The sequence below is a fragment of the Anabrus simplex genome, chromosome 1 (genome assembly GCF_040414725.1).
Source record: "Anabrus simplex isolate iqAnaSimp1 chromosome 1, ASM4041472v1, whole genome shotgun sequence".
NCBI classification, from domain to species: Eukaryota; Metazoa; Arthropoda; class Insecta; order Orthoptera; family Tettigoniidae; genus Anabrus; species Anabrus simplex.
In genome coordinates, this window is record NC_090265.1 from 798,004,200 (window position 1) to 798,016,541 (window position 12,342).

At 39.2% G+C, this 12,342-nt stretch overlaps 1 protein-coding gene across 2 annotated transcripts in view; it reads right to left on the reverse strand.

The window, feature by feature from the left end:
* Nucleotides 1-12,342, reverse strand: part of LOC136857544 (thyroid receptor-interacting protein 11) — a 533,154-nt gene that overhangs the window by 480,863 nt on the left and 39,949 nt on the right. For both annotated transcript variants that reach the window (XM_067136282.2, XM_067136281.2), the window contains exon 2: nucleotides 7,452-7,519. In XM_067136282.2, the coding sequence (XP_066992383.2) occupies nucleotides 7,452-7,519 (68 nt within the window). The remainder of the gene's footprint in view (nucleotides 1-7,451; nucleotides 7,520-12,342) is intronic.

Sequence of the window (12,342 nt, forward strand, 5' to 3'; positions counted from 1 at the left end):
TTGTGCCGTAGGTACACCAACTCCGTACATTCAAACTAAGCGCCTTTTAAAATCATCATCACCATCATCCAGGTATTCTGCCTTATGGCAGGTCTTGTCATGGGTTGAACCTCTTCCACTTTTGTCTGTCCTGCACCAAGTTTTTCATGTCCGAATGTTTATTTCCTTTGATATTGTCCAACATTTTATATATTTTCCTTCCTCTTCCTCGTTTGCCTTTCACCATTCCTTCTATCAGTAAACAGTCTCTCCTCAAACAATGTCCGATTCAGTTCATTTTTCTCCTTCTAATGATTTGCAACATGCGTCGTTCTTCTCCAACTCTTCGTAATACCTCCTCATTCCTTACCCGGTCTTCCCATTCCACTTGTTCTATTCTCCTCCATACCCACATCTCTAGTGCCTCCAATCTTCTCTCATCTTCCTTTCGCAATTTCCAAATCTCTGCGACATACAGCGCTATGCTCCAAATATAACACTTAGCAAGTCTTTTCCTTAAATCTTTGCTTAGTGGTCCACAAAGTAATTTTGATTTTCTCTTAAAGCCTTCTTTTGCTATAGCAATTCTTTTCTTAATTTATGTCGTGCAATACATATCATCTCTCATCATACTTCCCAAATATTTAAAAGTTACTGACTTGCTCTATTTCTTCTCCCCCTATACCAATACGACAACCTCTACCTCTTCCTCCAATTATCATACTTTTGGTCTTATTAATTCTCATTCCATATTCTTCTAGTTTCATGTTGAGTTTATCTAACATTTGTATCATTTCACGTTCGCTTTCTCCCATCACAACCATATTATCTGCAAATCTTATACATGCTACTCTCCTACCTCCAATACAAACTCCACTTTTTTCCATTAAAACATTCACTGATTATTTCTTACAGATAGATGTTGAACACTGTCGGTGATAAAGAGCAGCCCTATCTTACATCTCTTCCTAATTCAATTTCTTCACTCATCTCATCACCTATTCACACTCTTGCTCTCTGGTGTAAATACAAATTCTTTATTAGCCTTCTATCCCTCCAATCTTCAGGATTGTCATCAATTTGTCCCACCTGACACAGTCAAAAGCCTTCTCAAGATCAATAAATACAGCATAAACCTTCCAGTTTTTCTCTACGCACCTCTCTCCTATCACCCTCAGTAGCCCAATGGCATCTCTTGTTCCCACTCGTCACCTGAAACCAAACTGTTCTTCACCTATAAAGATATTCAGCTTTCCATATATCCTGTTGAGCGTCCGCAGTGAGACTTTGGCTGTATGTGAAATTAGACTCAATGTTTTATGTTCTTCACATTTTTGCTGTTCTTTTTCTTTTCCATGGGAATTAAGATGATTTCACTAAAGTCCTTTGACCACTTTCCTGTCATGTATATCTGATTACATAATCCAATCAACTCCTTTCTTCCTTCGTTATTTAATGCTTTTAACAGTTCAACAGGAATCTCGTCTATTCCCATTCCTTTTCTATTTTTCATCTCGTTCAGTGATGCTTCAATCTCTCTTCTCAGTATGGTTTCCCCTTTATCATCCCCTTTAACCATATCTTCCAGTCTATTTCAAGTTGTTCTTCATTTGGTCGGTTGTCCCGATCATATAGCCATTCTATGTATTCTTCCCATCTTTTCATTATTTCTTGGGGTTCATATATCATTGTGCCATCTGTAGCCTCTTATTTCCTTATTGCTGGTGTTCCTTCTCTTTCCTTTGGATACCATATTTGTTTCTTCTTTGTACATCAAGTCATATTTCCCTTCCTTTTCCAGTTGCTCTATCTCATCACACTTTTCTGACAAGAATTTCTTCTTTGCTTTTTCTGCTTCTCTTCTTAATTCATTATTTAACTTCCTGTAGTTACGCTTTCCTTCTGCTGTATTTACTGTTTTCCATTTCCTGCGTTCCTCCATTTCTGATGTTATCCATTCCTTCTTTGTCCTTTTCCTCTCCTTGTCTCCAAGCGTTTTCTTAGCTGCTTCCTTTTATCCCATTTTTAAAAGTTTCCCATCTTCTTTCTACATTTTCTGTTTCATGTCCTAGCGTATTATTGGTACGGTACTCATCCTCTAATCCTCTGCACTTGTCTTCGTTTTTCAGTTTCTCAATATTAATTTCTTCTCTCTTCTTTCCTTTCCATGTCATTTTCAATTTAATTAGTACAACGAATATATGGTGAGAATAAAGGCAATCTGTAATACGAACTGTGCAACTTTTAGCGGAAGAAATTTGGACGTTTATCGTCAGATGTCTCTACTGTCGACCAAGGTGCTCACTCTGGTGAGATGATGGACAATTAATTTTTAAGAGAAATTTTGTAGTCATTAGTGGGTAAAACTGAATTGTTTGTAGATTCTTTTTGGTGTTCTACGGTTATCAGCACTTCTATCTCTTCCCGCCGGCTTAAAATATCAGCCAATAAGGAATTTTTGAAATTTATTTAATCGACCAATAGAATTTGTGGGTGTGTTCAGGGCTTCGGCCCAGAGAATTCTGGAACCTTCCTCTCCACTATAAAAGCTGGGACCTTTTGAGCCATGTTGTCTTTCGATCGCTCCAGTCCAGCAGTAGAGTGTGTTCGTAGAGGAGGCAGGGGAGGGCTTGCTCGTCCATATCCGGAAGGTCCACCAGCTCAAGGTAATGGCAGATATCTTGTAATCATGTAATAGCTTCAGAAAGCTAGTTTGAGGGGAAGGTTTCAAATTATTTCGTAATGTAATCTTAAATGTAAATGTTCAAACAAGTTCAAAACTTAGAGAAAAAAGAATGTAAACCCTCTTGTATTCCCCTTAAACTTGGTCTTGAGGTGACTAGGATTTCGTAATTTTTAAAAAATTTCCCTTCCTGTAATTTAAAATTTTATTTCTACCTAGTCACCTCCGCAGTATAGGCTTAGCCTCTCTAACATCGAGCCATAAACCCACATAGGGTTTTAATGATGGTCTAGTGAATTTCAAAGCAGTGTAAGTGTTCGCCTCCTAACATTTTGATTTTCAACCAATAACTTTAACCTTTTCTTTTTCACTAAGGCCATGTAGTATAGGCATTTATTGCATCAGTTGATGTTTAACTATTTAAATGTAACTTAGACTGTCGAGCGAATAGATAGTGGAAATTGGTTGTTGTTTACCTAATGCAAAAGTTGAATTGTGCCTTTGAAAGGCGGAAATCTTGTAAATTTTGGATAGTAGTGTCCTACAGAATAATTGTGTGGAGCAAAGATACTCTTTCTAATGTTGTAAATTTTGGAGCCCAGTCTCCTGACTTGTAATTAATTGGAGCAGTAGTGCTCTTGGTAACTGTAAATTTCTGAGCTAGCTACCTCTTCCTTTAAGGTACCTGATTACGCTTAAATGTCAAATAAGTATTGTTTCTAGAGCTGTAGAGCTCCCTTTATGAATATCAAATTGTCATTTGTTATTGTCTAACAAAGTTTAAAATCTGAAAAGAAAAAACAAGGGAAGAAATAAAAGTTCGAGTTTTAAAATTTAAAATTTAAATTTGATCTTCTTTCTATCCACCCATTCATGCCCGCACCTTCTTACACGTCTGCGTTCCACAAAATCCCCGGAACAATTATTATTATTATTATTATTATTATTATTATTATTATTATTATTATTATTTTGATTCGTTGTGCCCAGCTGTGGAGCGCGTTTGAACTTATTTTGCACAATGTTTCTTCTTCTTTTCTTCCCAATATCTCTTCATTTTTTCACTGTGTTCCTTTCTGCGTGTTTCTGTCCAGCCTGTATTTTTTCTTGTTGGTTTCTCTGCAAATTTATGTTTGTTTACTAAGCTTCTAAATTTCATTCTATCTTGAATGGTTTCGTCTTCAATACCCATTTCTTGTAGATCTTCATGAATTTCTGCTAACCAATTGTTGCGGATTTTCAGGGTTAGAGCTAGATTTAGAATTTTCTTTGTCAGCCTGTTGTTATCCATTCTGTGTAGGTGTCCGTAGAATTTTAGTCGTCTCTTTCTGATGGTATCTGTGATTTTTTTCTGTGAATTGAAAAATTTCGTGTGGTTTCTTTTTCATCCAAATTCCATTTTCGAACTTTGGTCCTAGGATTTTTCTGAGAATTTTCCTCTCTTGTTTCTCAATGCTTTTCATTTGTGACCTGCCGCCAATGATCAGTGTTTCAGATGCATAAAGTGCCTCTGGTTTGATGACTGTATTGTAGTGTCGTAATTTTGCATTTTTTGATATACATCTTTTGTTGTATCTGTTCCATGTGATTTTGTAAGCCCTTTGCAGTTTAGCAGTTCTTTCTTTGTTAGCTTCCTGATTTAACCCTGCTGGCTGAATAATTTCACCTAGATACTTGAATTTGTTTACTTGGGAAATTATTCCACAATTGGTGATTAATGGTTGATTGTCGAATCTTGATTTAGTTCCTTCCATAAACTGCGTCTTTTCAAATGAAATTTGAAGTCCGGTTTTTGCGGCTATTTCATTCAATTTTTCTATGGATTGGATTGCTTCTTGTCTGTTGTTCGAAAGGATCGCAAGGTCATCTGCGAAAGTTAAGCAGTCAAGGTGAATTTTGTCTTTAAGAAGTCTGCCAATGTTTATACCTTTAGTTTCTTTTCTCCGGTTCAGAAATTTCTCCCAAGAACTTTACTTTTGATGTTGTGTTGGTCAGAGTTTGTTTAATCAATTCCCTCGTTTTCCTGTCGACTTGAAATTCCTCTAGTATGTTGAACAGGGTCTGCCGATCTATGGAATCATACGCTTTTTTGAAGTCAACAAAGGTGATTACTGTTTGTTTGGTTTTGCGAATCTGTAGTATGGTTTTTAGGTTTAGGATTTGTTCTGCGCAGGATCTCCCTTTTCGGAATCCAGCCTGATAATCTCCGATCAGGTGGTCTGTTTGTTTCTCTAATCTATTAAGTAGAGCTTTAGAGAAGATTTTATATACGAGTGAGAGGAGAGAAATTCCTCTGTAGTTATTAATATCTGATTTGTCTCCTTTCTTGTGAAGTGGGTGAATCAATGCACATTTCCAATCCTCCGGAATTTCTTCAGAAAACCAAATGTCCTGTAAGATTTTTTGAATACTCTGGGCCAGTTTGTCACCACCAATTTTCAACATTTCAGCGATTATTCCATCTTCTCCTGGTGCTTTGTTGTCTTTTAAATCTCTGATTATTTGTTTGACTTCTTGTAATGTGGGGGGTTCTGAATCTGGATTAGGTGTTGGTTTTTCATAGGTGAGTTGTTCCTTTGGAGATTCACAGTTTAAAAGGTCCATGAAATGGTTTGCTAGGAGTTCACAATTTCCCTTATTACTTGTTTCCAAAGTCCCATCTGTACGTTTGAAACAGAGACTAGGTGCCTGGTAATTCGATAATTCTTCTCTGAATGTTCTGTAGAAGTTCCGTGTATTGTTTTTCTTGAAATCTTCTTCTATTTCTACCAGTCTGTTATGATCATATTTTCGTTTTTCAGATCTGATGATTTTTGAGGTTTGTTTCTGTGTTTTGAAGAATTCATCACGATTTTGATCAGTTTTATGGGAACTCCAGTTTAGCCAGGACCTAATTCTGACTTCTATGGCCTTGTCACAGGTGTCATTCCACCACCTGTGTTTGCGTTTCCTTGGGGGATTGCTGATGTTTTGTGAAGCTTTCAAGAGTGTGTCCTTGAGTTCTAGCCAGTTTGAAGGAGCATCGTTGGAGATATTCGCAAGGAAATTGTCTGAGTTCTGTCTCAGAAATTCAGGGTCGATTCTTGGGTTTCTGATTGTTTTGGTTTTCTTCCTGTTGGGTTGAAACTTTACTTTAACAAGAGATAGGTGGTGGTCGGAGTCAATAATTCCCTTTTTGACTTTAACGTTCATAATTTCTTTTTGGTTTTTCTTGGAAATAGCCACATGGTCTAGTTGAAATTCTCCTAAATGCATGTTCGGGGATCTCCATGTTATTTTCTTTTGTGGAAGTGCCAGGAAATGGGTTGACATCAATTTTAGATCGAAATTCTCGCAGAAGCCAATTAAACGTTCTCCATTTTTATTGGTTCTTTTGTGAACAGGGTAAAGTCCTACAGTGGTCCTAAATTTCTTCTCTTTGCCAATTTGTGCATTGAAGTCTCCCAGCAGAATTTTGACATGATGTTTTGGAACTTTGGCTGTAGTTTCTTCTAGTAATTCCCAGAAGTCATCTACCTTCTGTGGGTCTTTTTGATTGTAATTTTTTGTAGGTGCATGTGCATTGATTAGTGTATAAGCTTTGTTTCCTGATTTGATTGTCATTAGCGAAATTCTTTCAGAAGGAGATGTAAAGTATAATACCGAATTTGTGATATTTTTTCTCACTGCAAAACCAGTGCCAAATTGTAATATTTTGTTAGGGAGGAGGGTAGCTGGTTTACCTTTATAAATTCTATAGTTTCCTGATTCAAAATGATTTTCGTCACTGTACCTAGCTTCTTGGAGTGCCAGAATTTGGATGTTGACTTGGTCTAATGTGTCTGTTAAGTGCTTCAACTTTCCAATTTTGCGAAGCGTGTTGATGTTTAAAGTGCCAATAAAATGTTTTTCCTTTGGGCGAAGAGATTTGGGAAGCTCCGATACATTCCCGCATGATGTTCTCGGTCCCCCAGAATCCGATGACCGAGAAAACCTAGTATGAATACTAGGGCCTGGGGTAGTAGTATCATTAACTGACGTTGCCATCATGCTAGTAAGTTGAAGATAATGGGGAGATTGATCTTTGTCAATCTCATAGTTACAACTAAGGTATTGAGCCTCAGAGGTTGCCTCAAGATGTTTTCTGACTGTGCCTGTTTTTGGTCCGCGAGAGGTATTTTATTTCCCTCAAGCCCTCCGGACAAGTCCGGCGAGCCCCCCGATCCGCCACCTGGGACGCGCCCGATAGGGTAACAGGCAAAACCCCCATTAATATTATTATTATTATTATTATTATTATTATTATTATTATTATTATTATTATTATTATTATTATTATTATTATTATTATTATCCGACTCGTTGGCTGAATGGTCAGCGTACTGGCCTTCGGTTCAGAGTGTACCGGGTTCTATTCCCGGCCGGTCCGGGGATTTTAACCTTCATTGGTTAATTCCAATGGCTCGGGGGCTGGATGTTTGTGCTGTCCCCAACATCCCTGCAACTCACACACCACTCATAACACTATCCTCCACCACAATAACATGCAGTTACCTACACATGGCAGATGTCTCCCAACCTCATCGGAGGGTCTGCCTTACAAGGGCTACACCCGGCTAGAAATAGCCATCGAAATTATTATTATTATTATTATTATTATTATTATTATTATTATTATTATTATTATTATTATTATTATTGTGATATCATCATTATGACAATCATCATCATCAAGAGAATGAACAAAGTGCAAACAACAGTGCATAAATGATTTAGACTATTAAAACAGACTAACGAATATGATACGTACTTCTTCCTGTTGCTTTCTGAATGCATCTTCATAAGCTGACTTCTCTTCAAATTTTGCCCGCACATTTTCTGTAATTAAACAAGAGAAAATATTGATGCAAACACATATCACAATATGGAACAGCAATTATATAAAGCTAAGATATGAATAACGCATAGGTACACACTAAAGAGTAAAAAGTTCGAGTGAATGTACACGGAAATTTCAATATATTTTTTTTAAAGCGGAATACATCAAAACCAGACAGAACTGCAACTGAAGGTTTGCCGTGTAACTCAATGTGACATTTCCGATGCCGAACTAGTCAACCGATGTCCCGAAAAGTTTTAGTCGGAACGCTAATATCCAACATTACTTAAAAAATAGATATTTGCCTATAAATATTTAATTTTCTTACCAAGTAAATGGTTAAGGAGGTACACCACTCGGAGAGTTCGATACACTGAACGAGGTGAAATTCAGTGGCTTTGATATTTTTTTCTACTGTAAATGAATATTAGGAAACATACCCTGCGCTGTTTTTAAAAGTACGAGTGTTGCAATTTTCATAAGTGTGAAGTGTTTCTTAGATGTCTTAAAATTTAGAGAGAAAAATCTTACCAGCTCATACCTGATACCTGACATGGTCTGTTTCGATTCAGATGAGAATACGGGGCTCAAATAATATTTGATAGGCCTACATAGTAAATAACAGGAATAGACATATTTTTATCTTGCGCTGAAGGTAAAAGAGCGAAATATATTTTCATAGCTTGTGAGATGTTTTTACAATTATTTAATTTAAATTGTAGTTAGGAAAATCTTACGTGCGTAGGTAAAATGTATTTTAGTTTATCTCTTTTTGTCTAGATCCTACTAATCTGACGATGAGGATAATGATGATTATTCTTATTCTTATTATTATTATGATATCTTGGGCTGCCAAGCCGATAACGATATGATCGGTTTACCTGAGAGGACGTGGGTTCGTTTTCCCGTCAGGAAGCCGGAAAATTCAAAAATAAGGTTTCCACTTCCGGAGAGTACCTCCCCAGTACAACAATAGCCTCGATAAATTAATTCATGGCGTATAAGGCAGCTGGATACAGAGCTAATCACATCATCCAATGTACTGCCGAGCTCATGAATTACCTTCATGGCCTGTACGCTTTTATTTTGATTCTGTACAGATATAGCAGCCAATATTCACGGGGATCAAAACTGCCTGAGTGAGGATCCTGCTCCTAAATACTTAGGCGATACCTGTTGGAAATAAGTTGCTCTTACTTACTGCATCGTTAGGTAAATAAATAAATGGCGTGTGGCTCCGAAGAGACCTGGTACAAGTCTTTCGAGATGACGCCGTATGGGCGACCCGCGCGTCTATGAGGATGGGGCCCTATCTATGATGACTTCTAATGCTGAAGACGACACACACATCCAGCCCCCGAACCACTGGAATTAACCAAAGAAGGTTTAAATCTCCGACCCGGCCGGGAATCGAACCCAGGACCCACTAGACCAAAGGCCAGCACGCAAACCATTTAGTCATGGAGCCAGGCATCCTTAGATAAGAATGATATCTCACGAAGAAATCAAGGTGGGCGAAGTGTGGTGGTAGTGGTGGTGGTGGTGGTGGTGAGGGGCACGCGCGCGCACGCACACACACAGAGAGACAGAGAAATCAAGAGATACAGAAAGAAGTGGATAAATGGCAAATCAATCTAAAACTCCATGTTTACTAAACAACTCCAATAGTCCACGCTCCATGAGCCCCCACGTCAAAATGTAAGACCAAATAGGTCGGTAATTCCAAAATTTTCCTACACTGCGAGTGGCAGCAGTCGTAAAGCGAAGCTCATGAAATTAACAGTTAAACCTTCTGCAAAAATACTAGCTTTTAACAGTAAGGCAGCCTTCACACGTTCCACTTTGCAACTCCAAAACAGTGGATCTTGAATGGTTCAGCTGTGGTTATAATCGACCACGTGGTTCTTTGTGATTATTTGGAGTTCGTATCGACCAAAAGCCAACCACATTACACCCGTAAGTACACAGTACTGAAATCGATTTCGAAGAGGAAGCATTGTTGTTGCTTCTGTTACGTCGACGAAGACGGTGTCATCGAGATAGAGTTTACTGGATCCATCCTATTATAGAGAACAGGAGCGAAAGTCAGTTTCATTTACTGTATCAGTCTTAGAAAATGTACGATGACAGGTTTTGATAATTGAATTAATAATAGTAATAATTAATAATAACAGAATTTAATTAATAGAGCAGAACTACGTATCACCGGCTGGAAACGAAGGGAACGACTAAAGTGAGTGAGTGTGCGCGAGGTTCGCAGCGCTATCACTGGCGTGTGGTTGCAAAGTGGTACGTGTGAAGACAGCCTAAGGGAGAATGCTGGAAGCAAGCATCGTGGTATAGAGACAGCAAGCCTGCCTTGTATACGCGTTCCATTCCCAGCCAGATCTGAGGGGTGGCTCGAGGTTCGGCCCGCAGCCCGAAGCGACAAAATAATGAAGAGGGACATTTTTATCGGCTGATATTTTTAGACAGGATAGTTAGCAAGAATCTCAACTGAGAATCAAATTGTCAAAAACTTGTCTGTCTCTTAAACAATGAATACTTTCGCAAAAAGCAAAGTCAGGAGCGGGAGATTTCGGTGAAAATGTATGGTTGGGTAGTCTTAACTTTCATAGTGTTGTGAAAGTACACGGCACTTTTAATGGTGAACTAAGTTAATGTGAAGTTGTAAGAATAACACCATATACAGTAAGTGTTTACAACATAAGTGAGGCAGTAGAATGAAATGAACTAGATTAACATTAACTTTCATCGCTGCGCGGAGTTTACGAGTAAAGTAAAAAATTTGATATAGAGTATTATAATGGATGATATAAGTTGGAATCAAAACCTTGAAAACCCGGACGAGGGCGCCAATAGCATAAATAAGCGACCCTGTGTAAAAAAAATGTTAAGGCCGGGCCTACATGAGCCTTGTCGTGTACGAGAATAAAAAATATGGCAGCTGGAAAAAGGCAAGGACTTAACTTTCCTTCAAAATCGATAGTAGCCAATTATAGATTCAAAAGTGTTGAAATCAGGATTTAACATCTTGATTCTACAGTCACCTATAACAATCATATTTCCGAAGAAGATGAAGGCCGCTTCATGACCTCCAACAGAACATATTTTGGAACGCTATGGCCCTTGAAGAGCAAACTGTTATCGAAGCAAACTAAGCTCACCGGACAAAAAAAAATTAGTCATCCCTGGAGAAATCATTACGAGCATCATTTAATATCATGTAACTTCGCCTTTGGACTGCATAACCGCCTGCATTTTTGTTAGAAAGTGAGTCCTCGACATTGCGAAGGTACGTCGCATCCACGTTAAGCCACCCGCTGAAGATTTGATCGCGCAATTCCACAAAATTGCGGGGATGCTGATGTCACGGTTTTACCCGCTGTTCTAACTTGTACCACAGCTTTTCAATGGGGTTCAAGTCAGGTGATTTTGCAGGCCAATCGAGATGTAGTGGGGTAGGGGAATGTTCATAAAACCAGTCACATATGCGTCCAGCCCGATGAACTTTGCTGTTGTCATCTTGAAAGATCGGGGTATCACTATCATACTCATCAAGCAGATGTTGACTGAAAGGCAACACCTGATCATCCAGAATGTTTAAATAAACATGCTGGTTCATTTTAGTAATCACCTCAGCGAGCGGGCCCAATCCATGATAAGAAAAACACGCCAAAACATCACAGACCCACCTCCGGCTTGAACCTGACCTTGCACACATCCTGGATGAAATGCTTCATTTCGCCTTTGGTGCACTCGACGTCATTGGAATACAGGCAAAAACGTGATCCGTCAGACCACGTTACGTTCCGCCAGTCGCTACAGTCCACGTTCAATGATTTCTAGCCCATTGAAAACGCGCAGCTTTGTGTGCCTGTGTGAGCAATGGCCTCTTGCGAGGTGACCGACTCTAAATGTCCATTGCATGTAGTCGCAATGTTCTCCCGCTAATGGGTTGGGATGGACCTTCATTCACTAACTGCAGGAATTTCTGTGGAGTTTGGAAGGGATTTTGATTCACAAGCCGTGAAACGCGTCTCCGGTCCCTCTCATTCAGGATCTTTTCCCGACCACAATTCTGACGTCGTGTTTCGTGGCCACGTGTAGTGCACCACTGCTTGTAGACACGTTGAACAGTCCGCTGCGAAACACCAACAAATACAGCAACGTCACGCAGCGTATGACCATATCCACGGCCAAACACGATTGTCCCTTTTTTGCCACTCTGTCACATCCTCACATCTACCCATGTTGACGTACACTGTCCGCTTGAAATATCAATGTCTCACCGATCGCTAATGCCTTATGTCACATAGAGGCAGTGGACGTGCGTTTGAGCACGGAACTCGTTCGCTGCGCCATCTGTACAGGCTTAACGATTCATCTGTGCGTGCACACTAGGGTGACTAATTTTTTGTCTGGTGAGCTTATAAGCTGATCATGTCCAAGATCTTGATTAAATGTATAGGGACATAAGTCTCTGAAACCTGGGACCATATCAAGGAAAAAAGAACGGGGATGAGGGTTATTTGAAAGAAAAGAATGGCCATGCAGTTAGGAGCGCGTGTCTATGAGCTAGCATTCGGGAGATAGTGGGTTCGAACCCCACTGTCGGTATCACTGAAGATGGTTTTCCGTGGTTTCCCATTTTCACACCAGGCAAATGCTGGGGCAGTACCTTAATTAAAGCCACGGCCGCTTCCTTACCATCCCTAGACTTTTCCTATCCCTATCGTCGCCATAAGACCTGTGTCGGTGTGACGTAAAGCAAGTTGTAAATTAAAAAATTGAAAGAAAAATCTTGCGAAAATATCTTGGC